This window comes from Cornus florida, unplaced genomic scaffold, assembly GCF_030987335.1.
Source record: "Cornus florida cultivar Cherokee Brave unplaced genomic scaffold, ASM3098733v1 CherokeeBrave_3.0.0_Hap2_Chr02, whole genome shotgun sequence".
NCBI lineage: Eukaryota > Viridiplantae > Streptophyta > Magnoliopsida > Cornales > Cornaceae > Cornus > Cornus florida.
The window spans coordinates 3,606,874-3,628,030 of NW_026775572.1; the positions used below are offsets into that span (position 1 = coordinate 3,606,874).

Below are 21,157 nucleotides of genomic sequence, written 5' to 3' on the forward strand. Positions count from 1 at the left end.
TGCATGTTTACTTCTTCAAAGACCTACAAAAGAATATTCTTGAGATGAAGAACAAATATGTCGCCATGCTAGTGGAACCTTTAATAAAGCACAATCTACTTTACCATCAGCAGATCTAGAAATTTTAGGAGTCACAAACTCTATTGAAAAATTTCAGATATCCCTTGATAAAGAATTTCTTATAAGAACAAATTGTGATAACATAGTTAAATTCGCAAACAAAGCAAATCAACAGAGGATGTCTGCAAAAATATGGATTTCCTTTATTGACTGTATTACTGGAAAAAGGTTTTAAACCCATATTTGAGCATGTTAAAGGAAAAGATAATTACTTAACAGATATTCTATCTCGGTTACTAATTGATTGTTTATATATATAGAGGAATGGAAAAGAGTAGCAACAACAGCTATAGCCTTATACGAGGCACTTTAAATCCTCTTTTAATTATCCAAAACCCAGCTCAACAGTTCCGCGTTAGACATAATCTTTTTCCAGACTAAAAACTTATTTTAGATAATATTTGGTTTTCTCGAAATAATCCCAATAGAACCTTAGTTAGAAATCTAAACACTTTAAGTGAATATTTTATAACTTATAACAAAGCATATCATACTCTTCAGCAAGAGCATGAGACGCTTATATCTTATTTCAAAAAGTTAAATTTAGCATATCAAAATACGACAGCAAACCCCACAGCTGAACTAAACTTTTATGAGCAAAGGACTAATGAAGATGAAAATTTTCAGAAAGTTTAATTTCTGCAAGTACAAACCAAGTATACCAATTTATTACCCATTTTCTCTCCAACTTACAGAAAAATCCTAAGACAACAAGTCGAGCTCTTCCCTGAAGACATCAAAGAACTTATTCTTGAAGAAGCTAAGTCTGATGGTTTCAAAGAATGGATTGATATCCAGAACTACCTCAAAAACAACAGTCCACCCAATGGAACCCGATACCATTATTATTTCCCACGATTTATACAAACAGACACCTACATACTTACCATAATCCTGTTAGAAATAGACCTTGTACATTATTTTCCTATTGATATTATCAGAAAAACCCGTTTCTCAACAAGAACCACCAGATGCTACGTAAGTAAACTCTTAGAATTAGGAATGATTCATAGCATTATCATACCCAAAGACATGCCTTTAGAAGTTTTAGAAGTTTTTAACTTTCTTGATCGATTAAACTAAGTTATTATTTTCAAACAAAAACAAACCCAAAATTTCATGCCAGAAAGTCCAATTCTCCTTCAAATCTACAGCACTCCTCCAGAATGAGTAAAAAATGGAGCTGTAATTCTCGGACAACATAAAATTTACATTCATTCTGATCCAACCGAAGTCAAGGTTCTGACAAGACATATCGATTTTGTAATAACTTTTGTAATAATATCGACCCAGCTACCTTTAACCATTTGATGTACTATAAAGCTTATCGACAGCTTAACCTAAGCTATAACCCAAGTTTTAGACTTTTCGACCATAATGTAAATATGGAAATTTTCATCAAAGCCAGAATTCCCATGTCATCCGATCTCCTCCAGAGATTAAGATATCTCCAGAAATTGAAGAAATAATAAATGAAGAAAATATGTTGATTGAGCAGTACGAATTAGCCTACAGAGATGAAGAAACAGGCTCACCAGACATCTCACCAGATAGTGATACCGACAGAAATTTGTCCAAAATGGCAGAAGTCTAAAAGAGCATCCAAAGAAAAAACAAAGTCTCCATCAGTGTACAGACTCTTCAATAGTATCAAGACAAAAAGTAGATTCGCAACAGTATCCAAAAGCAGTTAAGATCCACCGAAAGAAGATTCCAAAGACAAAAGCAAACAGTTTAAAGATAAGGATGTCCCTCAATTAATCAATGAACCTTATCTCCAAAGCATCTTACATCTCAGCCATCCATGTCGCATCTACAATCTCAAGTGTTGATTTACATCTCAGATTTCTCTATAAAATGAGGCCTTCAGCTCAAGAGAAGATCATCGAGTTTAGAACAATCAAGTCTAGTACCATCGAGCACTCTAGCTTTCAACCATAGTTTCCAGTGTGTTTTCCTTTGTGATTTCTTTCAGTGTGTTTCCTTTTGTAAAATATTGTGTGAGAGTGTATCCATGTATAAACAGTGTGTATCCATGTATATATTTCCCATGAAATAAATCATCCAATTTGCTCTTGTTCAAAAATCCATTTTCCTTATTTAGTATTTTCACAAAAGACTTCTGTCGATAAAAAGATCAAATATACAGTTTTTATTTAGCCAGACCATGTAGATCCTAGATTTTTTTTGAATCCAACCAGTACAAGCAGCCTTAGTTTTAATTTATTAATTTCTTCTGTGAGTTAACTCGAACTGTTGGCTTGTTGGCCTGTTCTTGCCAGTATTCAGGCGTTTTTACAAGGCGTTATCAGGTTCGATAGTCATTTCTGTGATTTATTTGTTAATTTTATCTCTATATTATTTGCATGCTTTTATCCGGTTGGCTTGAATTTAATTTTGGTATCAGAGCCAATACTATTTCGTTAAATTTAATTTATATATAAGATCTTTTGTCTAAAGAAGTCTCTAAGTCCATATTAATTTACTGTAAAAAATTTAAAAGTTAAGAAAAATATTAAATAGTTTGTTCAAGTATCTTTCCATATGTTTATTTTATGTTTTAAAGCTTTTATGATATAATAACATATTGTATTAGGTTATTATAATAACATAAATTATTGTGTGGTCCAAAGTAGAAAATCAGCGCATTTTATAGATATAATTGTGTAGTCATTTCATTTTTAAGAAAAAGTTTGCGTGGTCCCCATTTTATTGATAAATCAAGACTTTGACCTCATTGTATTGATTTGGGTCTTAAGCCCATCTATTGGTAAAAATCCCTTTTTCGTAATTGGTACCACACATGCTGTATCTGATAACTCTACCTAATTTGGAAAATGCTAAATTCAAAAACTAAGCTTGCACAGTGTAAATAATTTATAGAGTTGCAAGCACATAGTTTAGATGGTTTTAAGGTTAGAGAAGTGAGGATTAAAGTCAGATTAATTGCAGAGGTGTAAGTTTTTGCTAAATAAAAAAATAAAAAATCTCTATTTTGTAAAATAAATTTCAAATTTTAACACTAAAATTGACAACAGAGTAATAAATTAATACATAAATCTTTATTTCAATAAATACTGTCCAACAAGGACTCTTTCTGATAAGAAAGGATACTTTCTCATCTTTGGTAGCTACCATAAATATTAGGATTGATTAAAAAAAAAAAAAAAAAACCCCTTGATATCTATATCATTTTTAATTTGTTGATCACTTGCAAATTGCTATATGCTTAAGTCACAAAGCAGTAATAGTGAGATCATGTCATCTCAACATAAATATATATATATATATATATATATATATATCGTAATTACATAAGAGGACCTTGTAAAAGATAATGTTAAAATTGAAGTATTTTAGCAATAAACAAACTTAGCTATTGCCAAATAATTTTATTAGGTGTACACCCACCATCTATTATAAAGAACATATAATTCAAATTTATATCAATAATTACATATTGAGAAATTGGAGTTTAATGCCACCCACAGGCACTAAACAAGATTGATGATACTCAACTTGAAGGCACGCAGTATTTATACACAAAATAAGCATTAAGAACAGACCCCATAGCCACCACCATTGAAAGGCCCATTGCCATTTGTGCAAACCTCTTCAATCTCAAAGCTGAAAATTGTGGCTGAAACTCATTGTTTGTAACATTTTTAGAGGATTCGATCTTCTTAATGGCTTCAGTTATGGCAGGTTTATTAGTGACTTGATCTTGACTAGTCTTTGGTTTTGAATCTTGATTAACTTTGGCGGGTTGAGCTTCTTTGGTGACCGAAGTAGCGTATTTGGGCATTGAAATGTAAAGAATGCCTCCCATGAACTTTGCATGAATCTCATTTGAATTACAGTCCGTTGGAATTTTGAATTCCCTGTAGAAACGACTCCGTTTCATTGCACCGGTGGGACGCTCTCCCGATATCTTTAGGAATCCATGGTTACTAATTTGTACTTTCAGCTCATCCCTTTTGAATTCTGCAAAACTAAGAAAAACCATCACTATCGAATTTGAATTTCATGATTCTGTTATTCATTTACTTTTATTTTTTTTAAAAATTAACAGTTGGAAATCAACCTCTCTCTCTATCTATAATATTTATATATACCAAAGTTCTTGTAACAAAGTAAAAGTACTATACATGGCTAGGGAGGGAGACAGAATTTATTCCAGAAGGCGTATTAACACATGATAAAATAAATTCCTGAGAGCACTTTAACGGAAAAAAAGAAGAAAAAAAATCAAAAGTGAAATTTCAGAAGTGTATTTCATAAAATTAATTGAAAGCATCACAAGAAAATGACAATGCATGATAAATAGTGTGAAATTCCACGGACTAGTCTCACCCAAAGGATGATAACACCACTATATATATATATATATTGTAAGAATATCATTTTGTATAATGCATACTAGCTAGGGATCATATAAGGGACGTATATAGTACCAGGGAGATGGACCGAAAGAGTTTCGCTACCTTCCTCGCGGCGCCAAGTGCAGAAAGGTTCAAAATCATCGTAAGAGGGCATGGGGACGGCTCCAGTACTCTTGGTTTCCATTACAGGCTTGCTTAATTTGCTTTTTCTATAGGGGTGTGATAAAGATGTTTGTGATGTGCTAGACTTAAAAAGGAAAATGAAATGCTCATCTCTTATATATGTCTTTTATACACAAGGGAATATATGCATAGTATGATAGGGTGTCTAAAGGTTTCTTTTAGGTTTCCTCATGAGATAGAATTATTCTGTTTTTGTTATACAGGGTTATGAGTTGCTTTGTGTCTTTGGCAATTGATTCTTACTTATGTGTGGATGACCTCCTAGTCCTGAATGAACAAAGGTTCCTTGTTTGATCAATGCTTTTCTTTTTGAGCTTTGGAATTGTTAAGGTTTTTTTATGACATTACTCGATAACTCACTATCAAATTTTTTTTTTTTTTTTTTTTTTCCTTTCTTTTTTTGAAAGCTGAAGCAAACATGCTCGTTGACATCATGTCTCTAACAGGTTTTGAACTCTCAAACCTCCTCTTTAAAAAAAGACATCACACCAACCGGTCCCCTGATACCTCACCATTAACAAATTGCCACCATGTGAGTCTGAAGAAGTTTCACAATTTGGGCTAAAGGCTAAAGCCAAATTTGTCATTTTAAAAGCAACTTTTTGCTTTTATAGAAAAAGTGCTAGCAGGGAATCTAATTATTCATTAAATTTTCACCAACATATTGGCAATTAAGGTAAGAATGAGTCATCATTTGGTGTGAAAGTTGTCACACTTGCAATATAATGTATGCCATTTTTTTTTTTTTTTTGTGATTCATTGGACTGTCCTATGAATCACTTGTTCAAAATAGGTTATCCGATATAATTAAATGATATTAATCGAGTAAATTTATTTTGGTTCCCATAATTACACAAAACTACATATTGGTGGTTAATAATAAATATGCACAAGAAGAAAAACAGATAATCAGAATCTTTTGAAACAACTCTGTTTCCAAAACACTATTGAAACAACTCTGTTTTATAAAACACAATTTGGAGCAAATTATATATCATGAAGAAACAGTTGTTCCTGCTCTCGTGGCCAAAGCAACAAGAAAATCTGTGTAGTCCCCTGATGAAATGCTTTCACATATTGAATCTTTCAATTCCATCCCATATTTCTTCTTGAAGACCCCTTGAATCTCATCCATGTCAACCTCAGCCCTGCTCACCATCACTCGGGCCAAACCGCCATTATCTGCTGTTATGCCCTTTATACTTGCATACAATGTCTTCAATTAATCATATTTCAAAGGTTAATTAGGTTTACTCTTTAGAATAAGAAGGATAACAAATGGAAATAATTTCAATTGTGGCTTGAAACATTAAACATTTTTCTTTGGATGAAGTTCAAACATGTAGTATTGATAGTCTAGCAGTCCAAACATTAGAGAAATGGTATGATTTTTAAACTTTAAGGTGGCCTAAAAAATCCTATGGAATATGTAAAAAATCAGAAGAGGTCATTACCTTTGCCAAGTATTTTGGTGAATTGTATATGCATTTCACTACTGCTTTCAATGCATCTTCAAATTCCCCATAGTTCCCATTTTTTAGTGACTGCAAAATAGATTGTGTTGATCAAATGGACCTATTATTTCAATCCCAGTAAGTGCAGACTTGGAAATAGACTTATATATATATATATATACTGATATGCATTATAGGTTTGAGAAAACTCTGAAGCCTTACCTGACTATAATCATGTCCATAGATATGCTTATAGCTAAGAAATGTGAGCTTGAGTTGTGGAATGCTCCTTTTACTGAGTAATTCTAGCACAACAGCTTCGTCTATCGCCCCAGCTCTTCCCTCCCCTGTTTGGTAGAGCCTTCTTGCGTCGTACTTGGCGATGCAGTGGCTAACTTCTGCGTGGTGGGCACTATGTGATGCAGCCATTGCCACCAGTATCTGTCACACCAACCCATCTCTCTTCATAACTGTATGTGTGTTCCATAAAATCAAACATGTATGCATATTATATATATATATATATATATATATTAAAATTTCTACATTTTTTTTTTCAATACCCAAAAATCTTTAATTAGTCATGTAATGCATATGTATGCTTGGCTAACTTACCCTTTGGAATGGGTGAGGAGGCTCAATGCTGATGATATCTTGATCCAACTGCCTCTTAAATCTTGTGTGGTAAGCTTGTTTGATGAGAAGAACATGACTTGATTTTCGACACGCCAAAATTTCTACTAGAGCCTTGTAGTTGATGTCACTCTGCTCAAGAGCATCCCTAGCCACTACCGCGTCGCGCTCAATTGGATCAAGCATCCACATGGACATGGCTGCAAATATCTTGGATGAAAATCCAGACCGATCACTACTTTGGCTGCTCATTTGTGCCTCCTTGAACCTATTAATAAGGTCTTCCCCATACATTGCCATGTATGTCTTTCGAATTTCTCTACGTTCAGGTTGATTTCGGCTAGCCAGAGCTCTAACCAGATGGCTTAGCCTTCCCCATGAATCATGAATCTCCTTGCAGTCACTCTCACAATTACCATTGCTTGATGAAGCCTGGTTCTTGGTGGCCATTTGAGGAGAGCATTAGTGGTGTGGTGCACAAAATGTATGAGGACCAATGATATATGTGTATGTACTATGTGTGTGTATATATATATATATATAGGCAGCAAGAATTTGGGGACCATGGAAAAGGTTGAGCTTTTGCTGCCAGAGAAGGATGGTTGGTGGTGGAATCCCATGTGTGAGAAAAAGTAAAAAGCAGACACTTTTCTGAGAAGTGAGAAGCAGAGTGATGTGGAAGGGGTTTGTAGTATTATACAAGTGGCAGGAGATGTTTTGTCTTGTAGTGAGGGGTTCATTGGTTTCCTTGTAGACCATGAGTATGAATTGTGCTGTGTCCTAGAGGCATACTTTTTTCAGGACACATTCCCATTCCCTTATAAACCTTTATTTATGCACAACTACTCTCTCTAGATGTTACATGTGTTCCTTGCAAAAAGAAAAAAGATATATTTATGAATTATGGTGTAGTTCTCTGTATTTTTCTAAGGCTGTGGCTATGGTCAAATCATCTTTCTCAGACTAATTTCCACACCAACCATGATGATACTAACTCTTAGTCAAGTCTTTGAACATTTGATGAGTTCTAACTTCTAAGCCTATAATAATAGGATGGGTTGTGCGTGGATCCCACTCTCTTGAATCCAAATGTTGTAAAATCAACAAATTAAGAAAACGATCTTTAAATCGATTTTTTTTAATCTATTTATTACATTAAAGGGATGGAAATCCTATCGGTTAGATAAATAGGGTTAAATAATATTATTTAAAATACTTAGATACGGACAATGTTCTCTTATTAATGAAGAATAATTATTTTAAATCATTTAAGAATAATCTCGAGTTTATGAATGAGAGTATTATACAGTCGGCTTTCTTGAGATATCTAATTTTTTATTTTTTGGGAGGTAAAGCCTTGGTTTCATACTTGGTTCCACCATTTGGATGGAAATAGCATGTTCCTTCAATTATCAATGATAATTGGAATACCTTTCCTAATCAATCAGCAATATTCATTACAAAGATTGGCTCTCCAACCTTTTACTCTAAGGTCCTGCAATCAAAGTTGATTTCAGAGTCATTATCAAATGCAGTATGTTTGGAATCAAATATCTTTGGAAATTATATTTCAAACTAGTAAAAGACGAATGAATTAAGAGTTTAAGCTACTAAAAAGTGGATAAAGTTTGGTAAATTACAAAGTTTATTTGAAAAAAAAAATTATAATAATTTTTCATGAAATTTCAGACTACTATTTATTTTGTCATTTTCAAATCCCTTGGAATACAATCCCCACAATCTGCAGTTGAATCCCAATCACATGTCTCCAATAAAAAAACAAAGTTGAAGTTGTACAGCATAGATCATTTAACTGTATGAAATTATCACTAGGCTAGGTTGGTCTTCACTCTTCAGAGTTTGGAGATAAGTCTCCTTCAATTCAAGTCTTTTTTTAGCTATAGAACTCCTTTTATTTTGAACTTAAAAATATAAAACTGTTTTGGTGTAGGGAGAATCTTATGTCACAAAGAAAACATACCATATAAAATGGATCAGATTATTTGTGCAGTGCACAGTGTGGTTGGACCTGTCTTTTTGCTTCAAATTTTGCATTAAATGTGTTATCAAATTTGAGGATTGTTGTGACTTTTCATTTTCAATTACTCTCTCTCCCGCTTAAAATAGTTGTTCATTTTAAAAATTGTAACTCACAATTTTAATAATTCATTAGCTAAAATTAGGTTGTATTGTACTTAACAATAAAATACTGAGAGGTTAAAATGCTCCACTAGACTATATACACACTAATGCTAGGGGTCAAACGTTGGTTATCTCCATTTGTTTGGTAAAATTTTTTTCTCATAAATATATATATATATATATATATATATATATATATATATATATATATATATTGTGTTCGGTAAAGGTTTTGGGTCGAATTCTTCAGGCGGGCATGTAAAATAACTTGTCAAAAATTGATGTGTAAGTTACTTTCATTAGAGGCATGTAAAATAATTTGTCTAAAATTGATGTGTAAGTTACTTTCATTAGATTTTCATAATTTTTTTTCTTAGTAAATATTTTACGACAATCAAATACCAAATAAAAAAATATTTTACATCCAAACAAACAGAGTCTTAACTCAAAAAAATTAAACCGGTGGAAGGTTTTGTCTATCCCCTGTACCTAAAATTCACTCTATTTTTTATCTAATGTGTGACGTAACTTAAGCCCCTAGCAATTACATGGATCAACTAATTTAGGTAGGACTGGTTGAACTGAGGTTCAATTTGTGTTTAACTACATTGAACTGGAGGATTCACTAGTTGATGGAGGTTATTATTTTTAGTGTTAGCAGATTGGAAGATTATTGAAGGAAAATTAAAAAAAGGAAAGACAAACACCAAGATTTTATCTATACATGTCAGGAACAAATTTTGATTAGAAGGGAATAAGAAAGAAGATCATGCCCTAATGTTGAGATAATGTACCTTGTCACACGCTAATCATTTAATTTGGTTGTGAAATATGGTATTATTGGTACATAGTATATACTTTTTGTACACAGAAGCAAAGGAATTTACAAGAAAATGTGCAAGAAGACTGAGAGACAAGCAGACAACATCCTCCTAAAGTCCAACTAAGGTCCTTATCGGGCGTACTCAAACTTCAATACACCTCACTACTTGCTTGACCAAGAAAGGTATCATTCTCACTCCAAGTTTTGGTCTCTGCCCTGTTTTCCTTCCATTTTTACCCTTGTCCATCTACATTTTCGTCCCATTATTTGTCTTTAATTGTTCGACCTTTCTGCCAAAAATAAATAATAAAAAATTGCCCGAGTTAGGAGAAAGGGGGTGAAGTGAAAACTTAATTGTTTGCTTGGTTAATAATTTTAAAATTAATTATGAAAAATTCAGAAAATAGAGGATAGTTTTTAGAAAATTAAACTAAATAAATTTTTTTTATTTTTTTTTAATTTTTAATTTTTCTAGTTTTATGTTTCAGTTTTCTGAAAATAGAAAATTATTTCTCTAGTTATAAACCAAGTAAGACCTAAGATTGTAAGGCGACCCAGGGGCGGAGCTCGAGGGGGCACATGCCCCTCCAGGCCTGGCCCCGCCTATTATAAAATATAGTGATTTTTATTTTAATTTGTATATTTATAAGGAAAATTTCTATATAATGCCCCCCTAAAATTTTAAATTTCTAAAATTGTCTTTTAAAATTTTCTTTCCTTTTTCTTTTGCACTTAATATTCATTTGATTTCCTTTAAAAAAAAAGTTAAATTTTCCTTCTTTACTCAAACTCTAATTTTTTTTTTTTTCCTTTCAAATTTCTCATTTTAAAAAATGATGTATATAGTATTTAATTCTTTTTTTTTTTTTTTTTTTTTTGTTCTTCTTATTTAAATTATAATTTTTTTTATTCACACCACGCCCCCTCTAAATTAAAATCCTGGTTTCGCCCCTGGCAAGACCCATTCATAAAGGCTGCAACTCGGGAGGTTGAAGGTACTTAAACACAACTTATGATATGAATTGTTTAACTTTAATTCTACTTTTAATCCAAATTACTCAATCCGACCCTAACCTAATTATTTTTTAACTTGGTTTGCTACCCTTATTGAGATTTCGGGTAAAAAAGTTATGTTAATTTGGGTTACTCATATGACCAATCACTACACTAAAAATTTAATATGATCTTTAATTAGTTTTAGATTAATTTACTCCAAAACACAACAAGTTTAAAAAAAGTTATTGCAAATTTTTAATAAATTACAAACAAATTCTTACAAAATATAATTTCCAAAGTGTTCATACAATAAATTAAGATTTAAAGAAAATAAGTTGAAAAAGAAAAAAAAAGGTGATGATAATTTAAATATTATATATAATATATTTTGAATATAAATATATATAAATAATATTACAATTCGGGTTTGGGTTGACCCAGTTGCTAGCACTTTAATTCAATTCTAATTAAGTTGAGGTTAATTTTCAACCCAAACACGACCCTAATTATAAAAGTAATTGCTTAGGCCCATAAAAAAATTGTACTGACTCGAATTGGGTACTGGTTACGCACCCAAGTTGCACTCCTAAACAAGAGGAATAAATGATGAAATAAATGTGTCACACATTGTGTAAATAAAAAAGAAGAAGACATGAACACGTTTTTAAAGGGTTGAAGAAACACTAATTAAAAATAAAATAAGAACAAATTTCTGTAAACCCCCAATACTATCAAAAAGTGATCAAAAAACCCTAACCAGTTTTTAAAACCCCCAATAATATAATAAAGTTATCATTTTACCCCAACTCTATCAATTGGGCGTTAAGGGTATATAAAATGACTAAATTACCCTTATTATATTCCCTTTTATTTAAAAAATTAAAAAAATCATATTTTTGAAATTACAATACTATCTTTTAGGTCAAAACGACCACGTTTAGTGCCAATATTATCCTTTAGGACAAATTATTGTATGAACCATTATCACCTTCACTGGAGTCTTCCCCTATTGTCACCAACACCGATCTCTGTTCAACGCTGATCATTGGCTTCGTAGTCTAGCTCCGCCATCACCAAATTCCAAAATCGATGATGTGAATCTTCATCGCTCTATAGGTGGCTTCGAAGATTGCTTGGTTTGCCGTCAAATGGGAGAATTTAGAGTATGGTGAACTGGAACGGGGAAGGAATCTGCGATTACCTGAAAGGGCTCGCCGGCGATGGTGACTGTGACTTGGAGTGGTGCTGCCTCATATAATAATTTATCATCCTTTAGGGCAAAAATCTGTATATTTTTGCTCCGGCGCCAAATATCCCAAAGTCCCCACCACTCTCGTCGTGTTCAGCACCTCCCCTTGCCTATACAACTTCGCTAGACCAAAATCTCCCAATCGACCTCTCATGTCAGGCCCCAACAAAATGTTGCTCGACTTAATGTCTCTGTGAATCACCACTTGGTCCCAACCATGGTGGAGATGGTTCAAGCCCTTTGTAACGTCGGCGAGGATTTTTCTCCGATCATCCCAACCCAAAAGCGTCTTGGGTTTGTCGAATATCCATTGATTCAGGCTACCATTCGGCATATAATCGTACACAAGTATCAATTCGTTGCCCTTTTGACACCAACCTCGCATTTGAACCAAGTTCTTGTGTTGAAGACAACCCATACTCGAAATCTCCGCTATGAATTCTCACAAACCCTGCTTCGAATCGTGGTTCACGTACTTCATGGTGACGACTGTGTTGTTGGGTAGTGTAGCTTTGTATATTTTGCCGAACCCACCAGTCCCGAGAAGCTCATCTTTGGAGAAACCATTGGTGGCCTCACTGAGCTCTTCGTATGAATATCTGTGCGGCTAGTATTTGAGCTCCCAATCTTCAATCTCATCCTCTTCTTCTTTCGTAGTCTTTCGCCAAAATCAATAAAACCCAGATAAACAAACAATGAATACAACAGATGCAATCGTAATTCCGGTAATAGCTCCGGGAGAGAGCGAAGAGGATGATGATTGAAATTTAAAAACCGATAAAGTCGTAGCGAAGTTAACTTTGGTAAAACGTGAAGTTAACTTTGGTGGGTTTTTACTATTACATAGTTGGGGGAATTTTCGGTATAACAGATTTAAATACACATCACTTGTTTGGCACATGTGATAGCAGGGGTATTTTCGTCACAAAAGTTAAATTGTCAAAGCAATCGTTAACCACGCGCTGGGTTAACGGCCCCAATTAACAGAGTTGGGGTAAAATAATAACTTTATTATATTACTGGAGGTTTTAAAAATTGATTGGGGTTTTATGATTACTTTTTGATAGTATTAGGGGTTTACAAAAATTTGCCCATAAAATAAAACAAACAGGTTAAGTTTGATTATGTACAAATGTTTCTGCTACATTAAAAAAAATATATGTAGTCATAAACTCATAATTGAGAGTAATGCCAAACTAACTTGAATTAACAAAGAAAGACATGCTTAATTTTACAATTAATTTTAATTTCATTGATACATGAGACGAAAAATGGGTTCTCACGTTGTTTAATCTTATTTTCGATCGAACATAGACAACTCATCCAAAGTTCCAAACGGAGCACAACCTTATTTTCACCGCCTCACAAGGGCAAATTGGACATCTAACACATTATCAGATTAAGCAGGACTCTTCATTAATAATTATCGAAATGAAAATATTGGAGAAACCGGGGGTATTTATGAACTAATACATTCTCCTGCTCACATTCTCCTCCTCAGCTCCAAGTTGTCTCTTCTCTTCTTTTAAAATCCCTTTCCACCTGTAAGTTGTAACACCTCCTCCTTAGTATATTACAAAACTACCAACCGATATATAGATATAGAGAGAGAAGTGAGTAGATAGAGAGAGAGAGAGAGCTTTCGCTGAAATATTTCCGTTGTTTGATAATGCAGGTCAGTTTGTCAAGGAGTCAATGCCCTACTTTTGTAATTTTGGTCTGAGATCTGCGTTTCATTACTATGCTATGTTTGATGTTTGAACTTGTTCTTTTTCTTTTGATTTCAATTTAATTTTTCAGACAAGAACAGTTCAAGTAGGGAATGTTTCAGATCTAGCCAGTGAAAGAGAGGTTCAAGAATTTTTCTCGTTTTGTGGAGATATAGAACACATCGAGATCTGCCGGTTTGTTCTTTTTCAACCTTTTATATCATATATATATATAGACACGCCCATATGTATTGAATTCAACGGTCTTTTGCTGAATGCGCCTTTGATTTGTTTTTTGGATCTCTGTTTCTAGTTTAGTTTTTTTGTACTGAATTTAGGTTGTTATGTTAAATATTGGGTGCAGTGATGCAGGACAATCGAAGACCGCATTCGTGACATTCAAAGATTCAAAAGCGCTAGAAATCGCGTTATTGTTATCGGTAACTCCATCAACTCTTGCTTAATGCATTTATTGTTTTCTAATTTGTTGCTTTGGCAAATATTGAAAGCACCCGTTGTTTCACATTGATAAACTACATACTTGTATTTTCATCTGAAATTGATTCATCTTAGGGAAATTAAAAATTTCTCATTATTAAATAAAGTCCAAAAAACTCAGTTAATACTAATCATAATAGGGCCACTTTGGCGGCTACCAAACACGTAAATATTTTCTCAAGTTTCCTTTCTCAAAAGTACAAACTCCGAACGCAATACCCAAATACAAAAGGCTTTTGCACGTGGCGGCTTGAATCAAACAAATAAGAAACCCTTTACTGATGAATTTAGCTATAAAATAATCCTTAGTCAAAGATTGATATAAGCTCTATTATAGTGGGTGCGCTGAAATCAAACAAATCTATATGTAAAATTGATGCAAGCCAAAGTATAATGGCCAAATCACAAAGAAAGTAAATATATTTTAAAATATAAATATCTCACTTTAGTGGAAAATCATGAGTCCCAAACCTAAGCTTTGATACCATATGTAAATTAATTTGTGTAAATGTTTTAGTTTTGGATGAATGATAACTGTAATAGTCTCGACAAAGACATTTTTGTTGGACGTTTATTTATACTTCTCATTTATAGACCATGTTAAGTAGGTTACTAATGTTGTAGTTCAACACATGGAAGGGATTATGTCGTTTAATGACGTACAACCGCCATGACTTGCATTAGTAGTTTATTTATTATGGTATTTATGATTACCAAATGAAGGAGATGATCAATTTAATGTATCGTGCACATAATGCTTATTTTATTAAACCACACAGGAGGTTATCATGTGGTCTAAGCAGGAGAATGTAGGATTTTTTAAGGCTAACGTGTATTGAACACTTAATATACTTCTATTAAGACGTTGTTTAGTGGATAGAAATTAGATTGATATTCTCATTGGTTAATAAGAGAAGTAGTTTCTTCCTCTTCTTATCCTACTTTGATGGAGTTATGGTTGTAAAGGTGATTGTACTACTGTTAGTTGTTTCTCAGGAAATAAAGCATTAAACAAAATTAACCACACATCAAAGAAATAGGAACAACACATTTTGTAGCAAGCATTAGTTTTGATATTGGGATGTCAAGATACAATTTAATGCTTATTTGTCTTTTGATGAAGAATTTAATGTAGTGGGTTTGATAGTGATGTATATATGTAAGATGAGTGAATACCAAGTATAGAAGTTTAGTGTCAGACTGCCAGTGCTGAAAAATCTCTGTACTTCATTGGGGAGTTGCTGGAGACATAGTATGGGAACGGATGGTTAGGTTCTCTTGTTTCCTTTTGTTCTTTCAGCATACATCCTTTCTAGAAAACTGCTGCTGCTGCAATGTCAAAATATCACAAATACTGTTCTGGAATGATGGATGGCAGGAGCTTCAGGTCTAGGTTATTCATTTTATTCCCTTATGTGGGATTAAACATTAGTGAAGACAAGGGTAGTATGGTCCATCAAAACGTCAAGGATATCTGACTGATGAATTCAGATAATTATGTGCAAGGTGATGATATCAATATAAACATAAAGGGAGGTGATTTCCATACTCCACTTTTCGACAATTGCACTCCACTTTTTGTTATTGTCCCTACTGTCGTAAATATGAGAATCAAACATTTATGAGCTTATGGACATTTTAGTCCTTTTCTTTAAGAAAAAGACAAAAAGTGGAGTGCATTTGTTGAAAAGTGGAGTGCGAATATTGTCTCCTATAAGAAATCTTACCCAAAAAAAAGGAAAAAAGAAAAAGAAAAAAAAGAAATGGAAGGAACTACACGTGGGACATTTTTTTAAATCGCAGAATTTGAAGTAGGGATGATATCTGCAATTTCTTTCCCTGGTCTCTCTCTCTCTCTTCCCCCAATAATTTTATGCAAATTTCTTCTAAAAGGCTGAGAATTTGTAAAATGCTACCCTAGCTAAAATGCTGAGACCATAATATTGACTGTCTTTCTGATGGTAATTGAGCCACGTTCATTGTTTTTAAAAGCAATTTAATTTAAATTAATTAATATTTTGTTGTAGGGGGAGGGGCTCTTCGAATAGTTTAGGACAATTGTATGGTTGACTGTTATTCTTGAAGAAGTGTGTACTAATTCAAAATTGTGTTTTCTAAATTGTTTGGGCTTATTGTTTATTTTTAGCATAGTTTAATCTGAAAAGGGCATCATGTGGTTGGTTAATTTCTGTATTTTATGTAAGTGGACATGTGGAATCTTCTGCTCTCAAGAGTGAAACTAGTATATTTTTGTTTGCATTTTGCAGGGAGCAACAATAGCAGACCAGATTGTCAGTATAACTCCTGCTGAAAACTATGTACCAAAAGCAGAGATTCGGGTAACTAAATTCACAATTTCTCCAGTCAATTTTCCAATTCCTGTGATCAAAATTTATATTCTTAAGTGAAATTAATGCAGGAAGTAAGGATGGTGGATAATGCCATGAGCATGACTCCTGAAAATGTTTCACCAAATGCTGAGGTAATATAGTGCACCGATAGGCATTTCACTTAATCTCTAGCAATATTGCACTATTACAATATTTGTCACGTAATTCCAAGTATTCCTGGGTTGACTTTAATAGGAATCAGGGTTACCTCATGTGGCAAAGGATGTCCTGTGCTGCTTACGCAACACATTACATCGGTTACGCAACACAATACATCGGTTACGCAACATACGATTTAAAATTGTTGCGTGATCTAAGGTAATTGTTGCATAAGCGATTTGAAGTTGTTGCGTAACGAATTTAAGTTGTTGCGGTGGCACAAGACATCCTGTGCCACAGGAGAGGATCCAGGTTCCTTTAAGAGACTGCCTAGACAAAGGAAAACCTGTCGAACAATTGTGTCGATTTGTTGGGTGCTTCAAGTATGTGGCTTGTTGGAGTCTACACTTCACGAAAGCTCTGTTATGGGCTAAACTATTGATCATTTGATGGATTGTGACTGATTTCTGATCAAGGCACATGGAGATATCACAACATTAGCCCCACTCCCCTTTATGATATGACAGCCGCGATCAATGCCTATAGTGACCTTTGACCTTTGATGGCACCTCTCAAAAATTTCCTATATATATCTATTTATATATTTTTTGGGTAAGCTTTTTCTATATATTCTTCAAAAATGGTCTAGTCTGTTGGCACTTAAGTAAATGATTCTTACAATGATCTATGATTAAACTCAATTTCATGATCTGTTTATTCTAGCAGGGCAGCACTGGTTCTCCTAGCAATGGAAGAGTGTATGTTAGTAAAGCACAAGACGTTGTTTCAAATATGCTGGCAAAAGGTTCGGCTATTGGACAAGATGCTGTGAACAAGGCTAAAGCATTTGATGAGAAGCATCAGTTGACAGCCAATGCTTCTGCCAGAGTCATCTCCTTTGACAGGAGAGTTGGGCTTACAGAGAAATTAACAGTTGGGATTTCAGTGGTGAATGAGAAAATGAAGTCTGTGGATCAAAGGCTTCAAATGTCAGATAAAACAATGGCTGCATTAATGGCAGCAGAGAGGAAACTAAACAACACAGGATCAGCTGTCAAATCAAGCAGGTATGAGAAATCCCCCCTGTAACAATTCCATGTTTTTTTGTCTGGTTGCATGTTCATGCTATTATCTATATAGCATCTAGTTCATTGCATCTCACTTACTGAAGCAACTGCTCATCACAATTATACTGTTGCTCAATACAACATTTATAACAAGAGTTGGTTGTCTCTGAAAGACCTGAGAAATATTTCGTGTTTGTTTGTACTTACGACATGAACCCAGTGTTGCTGGCACCTTGATTGAAACAAAGGCTTTAGGCAGAAGTTTTCCAATGAACTTACCAATCTGTCTGTCACATTTGACATCATGTATTACATTTCTCTGATAGTTAATTTGGGCCTAAGAATTGTAATTGTAGGGAGACGTGCTTTGCATACGGGAGATATGTTATGTAGGCTTATGATAATTGTTGTTGCCTGACTTTATTATTCCTTTAAAATAAATAGGTTTTTAGACTCGAGAAACAGTTTGTTATATTTATTATCACCTTCATTGTATCAATGATAAGTTACTGTCTATTTAACAACAATTGTAGTATCAAGTGTGGCAGTTGGATTAATTGTTATTCGAGGAAGCCACGCATACTAATAATATATCTATTTCGGTTTTATAATGATTATAGAGAATACTCTACTACCCTACACAAAAGTGAATGAGAATTGCAGAAATTCATGTCTTCACTCAACAATCAACATATGATTCATCGGAAGAGTAGAGAAAATAAGAGAAATGGAGTGATTAGAGGAGAAAACAAATTTCTCTGGGCTTATGAACTTGATTTTTGACTTTTGGTTTTTGCAGTTTTCTCTTTGATTATTCTCTAAAAATGGATGTGATGGATCCTAAGTATGCCTTGCTTTGTCATCTATCTAGGTCCACTTTTGTTCTTAACTTGTTTTGGCAAATAAGCAGAGCATGATGGTGAATTGTATCACTAAAATCCATATAATTTTGGACATCAAGATCATGATAATACTGCTAACAAAAACAATTGGCATTTTTGGAACTGGGCAGGTATGTGACTGCAGGAACAGCTTGGCTCAATGGTGCTTTCAGTAAAGTGGCCAAGGCCGGGCAGGTTGCAGGTACAAAAACTAGAGAGAAATGGAGTATGGCTGTATCAAATTTGACTGCCAAGGTTGGTTTTTCTTTCTGATCTATGGTAATTTCAATTTTTTGCCTTCTCTTATAATTGAAGATCCATGTACTAAAAAAATAAAAAATAAAATGAAAAATGAAAGAAGGAAACTAGAGAGAGAGAGAGAGAGAAGAAGGTGCAAGTATTGTTATGATCTTCACTACACTTGGGCACATCACTCCCTCAAAATGCGAGCCATTTTCATTTTATGTTAGTCTAATTGTGTCAGAAGATCTAAGTTGCCTGCTGAGTCTCCGTTGGATGGTATACGAATTTGTCATAGTTTTAACACTGAAAAATCAGTTGCCACTGGTTGCAATCTTTAGGGAAAATAAATTTATCGGGTAGAACTGTATAAAATGCAAGCCAAAATGTTGCTTCCTACTTTCCCTTTCATTCCATTTCAAATTGAAAAACATTGGCTGCTTTACCTAGAGTACATCCCATCAATTGCTTGTTTTCTGAATTACATCCCACTAATTCTTTATGTTTTGAATGGAGGCGCAAAAAGATATTAGTAACAGAACAATGCTTACACACAGTATTTGCTTATAGTATTCGAAGCCTATATACCATGTGAAGTCGAAATGCTTATAGCCTACCAATAGCATTAGGTACCACTAACTTTGTTGTGTTATGAAGATCCATTAAGTGTGCTGCGTGCTAGTTATTAGATCAAAATTGTAATATGAGGCCAATATATCAATGCTTCTTGCTCTCTCTATGGGCAACCCCTAAATTCAAGCTACCAGAGTTGTGATGCTACTGTTCTCATGAATGCAGGATTCTCCGATTTCTGCATAAGACCAGGAAGTTGGTTGGTTTCCGTTTGAGGGATGTATTCTAATATTCAAAATGAAGCCTGTGGGATCTGGGATTGGAAAAATTTGTGTAACGTTCCCTATATCTCCCCTTTTGACTTTTGTTTTCTATTGTAAGTCGTGTCATTCAATTCATAAGTTTATTATATTTTTGTTTGATTTCGAGGGTAGTGTGCCTATGGGTTCTGTCATTTTTCAGTGTAAGACTGGTTTTGCATTATAAAGAAATTGAAACTGTGATGGATAAGTTTCATATTTGGCCCTTGTTCAACCCCTCAGTTAGAGAAAATTATACATAATACCTGAATGATTCACATGGCTTTTGTATTCCTGGATTTTGATGTTCCATAATGAGCCATAAATAATATGATGGTTATTATCATCTGGTTGAATATTTGTAATTGAATTGGTGGATATTATAGTTATTTTCATAGTTAATGTGTGAAATGATGCAACGAATATTTGGGAAATGTTCTGAGAAAAGACGATGTAATTCTAAAATAGGTGTCAAATATGTGGAACAAAGAAACTATAAGGAATGAATGGAAAAGGCAGCAAATTCAAACTGTAAGTATTCTGAGAAGGCAGCAAATTCAAGCATTGATTGTATATTTGCATGGTATCAGAGTTGCATCATCCCGGTCAACCATAACTCCAAACGGAAGTGAATGTGTTAGTTTTATTCAATTTTTTTACTTGCCTGTAGAGTTGTGATTGACTGAACCGGACCATGTAATCTACACTAAAATTGCGGTTAATATGAACGCCCGCGGTGTCTTATATTTATCAGAGTATTCTAATACATCAGAGGAGGTTGCCAGGTTTGAAATCTCACAGCCTCTGAATGGGGTTCGTTTTTTATTAATTTTTATATAGTTGTGTTTGTGAAAGAAGCCAAAAATGTGACTTGTTTGCTGTTGCGTTCAATAATGTGGAATTTTATTATGATCGACTTTAAAAGTACACGTTGTGTGCATGTGTAGCCAAACTGTTCGTACCAAACCTTCTAACTGCATCGATGGCTTTGAATGAGAATAAATACATATACCGTTCATGCCCCTTCTTTGGCCATTTATTTGACCATCTCCAAGATTTGATACGAAGGATGAAATTTGTTATGGAACAGAAGAGAGGAAGAGGGAGAGGATAAGAATGCCATGCCATTCAAAATTATCTAGCTAATTTTTTTTTTTTTCCTCTCATTTTATTTTCTTTTGGATTGAAACAAAACGAATTAACAAGGATGACTCATTTCTCTATCCTATTCTCTAGTGTATCTCCAATCTCTCAGAACGTGATGATGAAACGGACATGATACCATCATCTAACGGTATTTACAATTATGTCACTAGAAAGGATTGCAAAGTGATGCACATTATGGTCAAAACATCTTCCTATCTCTCTATATTTTTAGAAAGAATAATCTGTTAAAAAAAAAAAAAACAAAGAAACGAA

The 21,157-nt window shown here is 33.8% G+C and overlaps 4 protein-coding genes across 6 annotated transcripts; 1 reads left to right on the forward strand and 3 right to left on the reverse strand.

Annotated features, from left to right (window-relative positions):
* Positions 1-3,483: 3,483 nt before the first annotated feature.
* Positions 3,484-4,755, reverse strand: LOC132293162 (inactive protein RESTRICTED TEV MOVEMENT 2-like). Of its 2 annotated transcripts, none has more exons than XM_059790509.1 (2): positions 4,605-4,755; positions 3,484-4,104 (listed from the first exon to the last, which is right to left on the reverse strand). In XM_059790509.1, the coding sequence occupies exons 1-2, from the start codon at positions 4,684-4,686 to the stop codon at positions 3,635-3,637; spliced, it is 552 nt and encodes a 183-aa protein (XP_059646492.1). In that variant the 5' UTR covers positions 4,687-4,755; the 3' UTR covers positions 3,484-3,634. The 2 variants fall into 2 exon arrangements, with proteins under 2 accessions (XP_059646492.1, XP_059646491.1); XM_059790508.1 differs by having other exon boundaries at positions 4,575-4,752.
* Positions 4,756-5,530: 775 nt separating this feature from the next.
* On the reverse strand, positions 5,531-7,272 carry LOC132293161 (uncharacterized). The gene is made up of 4 exons (XM_059790507.1): positions 6,755-7,272; positions 6,362-6,580; positions 6,140-6,229; positions 5,531-5,901 (listed from the first exon to the last, which is right to left on the reverse strand). Exons 1-4 carry the CDS (start codon positions 7,220-7,222, stop codon positions 5,680-5,682), a joined length of 999 nt encoding a protein of 332 aa, XP_059646490.1. The 5' UTR covers positions 7,223-7,272; the 3' UTR covers positions 5,531-5,679.
* Positions 7,273-11,998: 4,726 nt separating this feature from the next.
* On the reverse strand, positions 11,999-12,400 carry LOC132289223 (L-type lectin-domain containing receptor kinase S.1-like). The gene has a single exon (XM_059789947.1). It carries the CDS (start codon positions 12,398-12,400, stop codon positions 11,999-12,001), a length of 402 nt encoding a protein of 133 aa, XP_059645930.1.
* A 1,093-nt stretch (positions 12,401-13,493) lies between these two features.
* LOC132293163 (binding partner of ACD11 1) lies at positions 13,494-19,957 on the forward strand. Of its 2 annotated transcripts, none has more exons than XM_059790510.1 (8): positions 13,494-13,657; positions 13,783-13,886; positions 14,056-14,131; positions 16,457-16,528; positions 16,609-16,671; positions 17,402-17,745; positions 18,758-18,881; positions 19,665-19,957. In XM_059790510.1, exons 1-8 carry the CDS (start codon positions 13,652-13,654, stop codon positions 19,683-19,685), a joined length of 810 nt encoding a protein of 269 aa, XP_059646493.1. In that variant the 5' UTR covers positions 13,494-13,651; the 3' UTR covers positions 19,686-19,957. The 2 variants fall into 2 exon arrangements, with proteins under 2 accessions (XP_059646493.1, XP_059646494.1); XM_059790511.1 differs by having other exon boundaries at positions 13,495-13,657; positions 17,405-17,745.
* The last annotated feature ends 1,200 nt before the right edge of the window (positions 19,958-21,157 follow it).

Excerpts from the sequence above, each read along its gene's own strand:
- LOC132293162 (XM_059790508.1), bottom strand. The coding sequence starts at position 4,686 with ATGGAAACCAAGAGTACTGGAGCCGTCCCCATGCCCTCTTACGATGAT. Across the intron at positions 4,105-4,574 it reads TCTTTCGGTCCATCTCCCTG|AATTCAAAAGGGATGAGCTG; the intron begins GTACTATATACG and ends TTAGTTTTGCAG.
- LOC132293161 (XM_059790507.1), bottom strand. The coding sequence starts at position 7,222 with ATGGCCACCAAGAACCAGGCTTCATCAAGCAATGGTAATTGTGAGAGT. Across the intron at positions 6,230-6,361 it reads ATGGACATGATTATAGTCAG|TCACTAAAAAATGGGAACTA; the intron begins GTAAGGCTTCAG and ends TCTATTTTGCAG. Across the intron at positions 5,902-6,139 it reads CACCAAAATACTTGGCAAAG|ACATTGTATGCAAGTATAAA; the intron begins GTAATGACCTCT and ends GATTAATTGAAG.
- LOC132293163 (XM_059790510.1), top strand. Across the intron at positions 13,887-14,055 it reads GAACACATCGAGATCTGCCG|TGATGCAGGACAATCGAAGA; the intron begins GTTTGTTCTTTT and ends TATTGGGTGCAG. Across the intron at positions 18,882-19,664 it reads TATCAAATTTGACTGCCAAG|GATTCTCCGATTTCTGCATA; the intron begins GTTGGTTTTTCT and ends TCATGAATGCAG.
- LOC132289223 (XM_059789947.1), bottom strand. The coding sequence starts at position 12,400 with ATGGGTTGTCTTCAACACAAGAACTTGGTTCAAATGCGAGGTTGGTGT.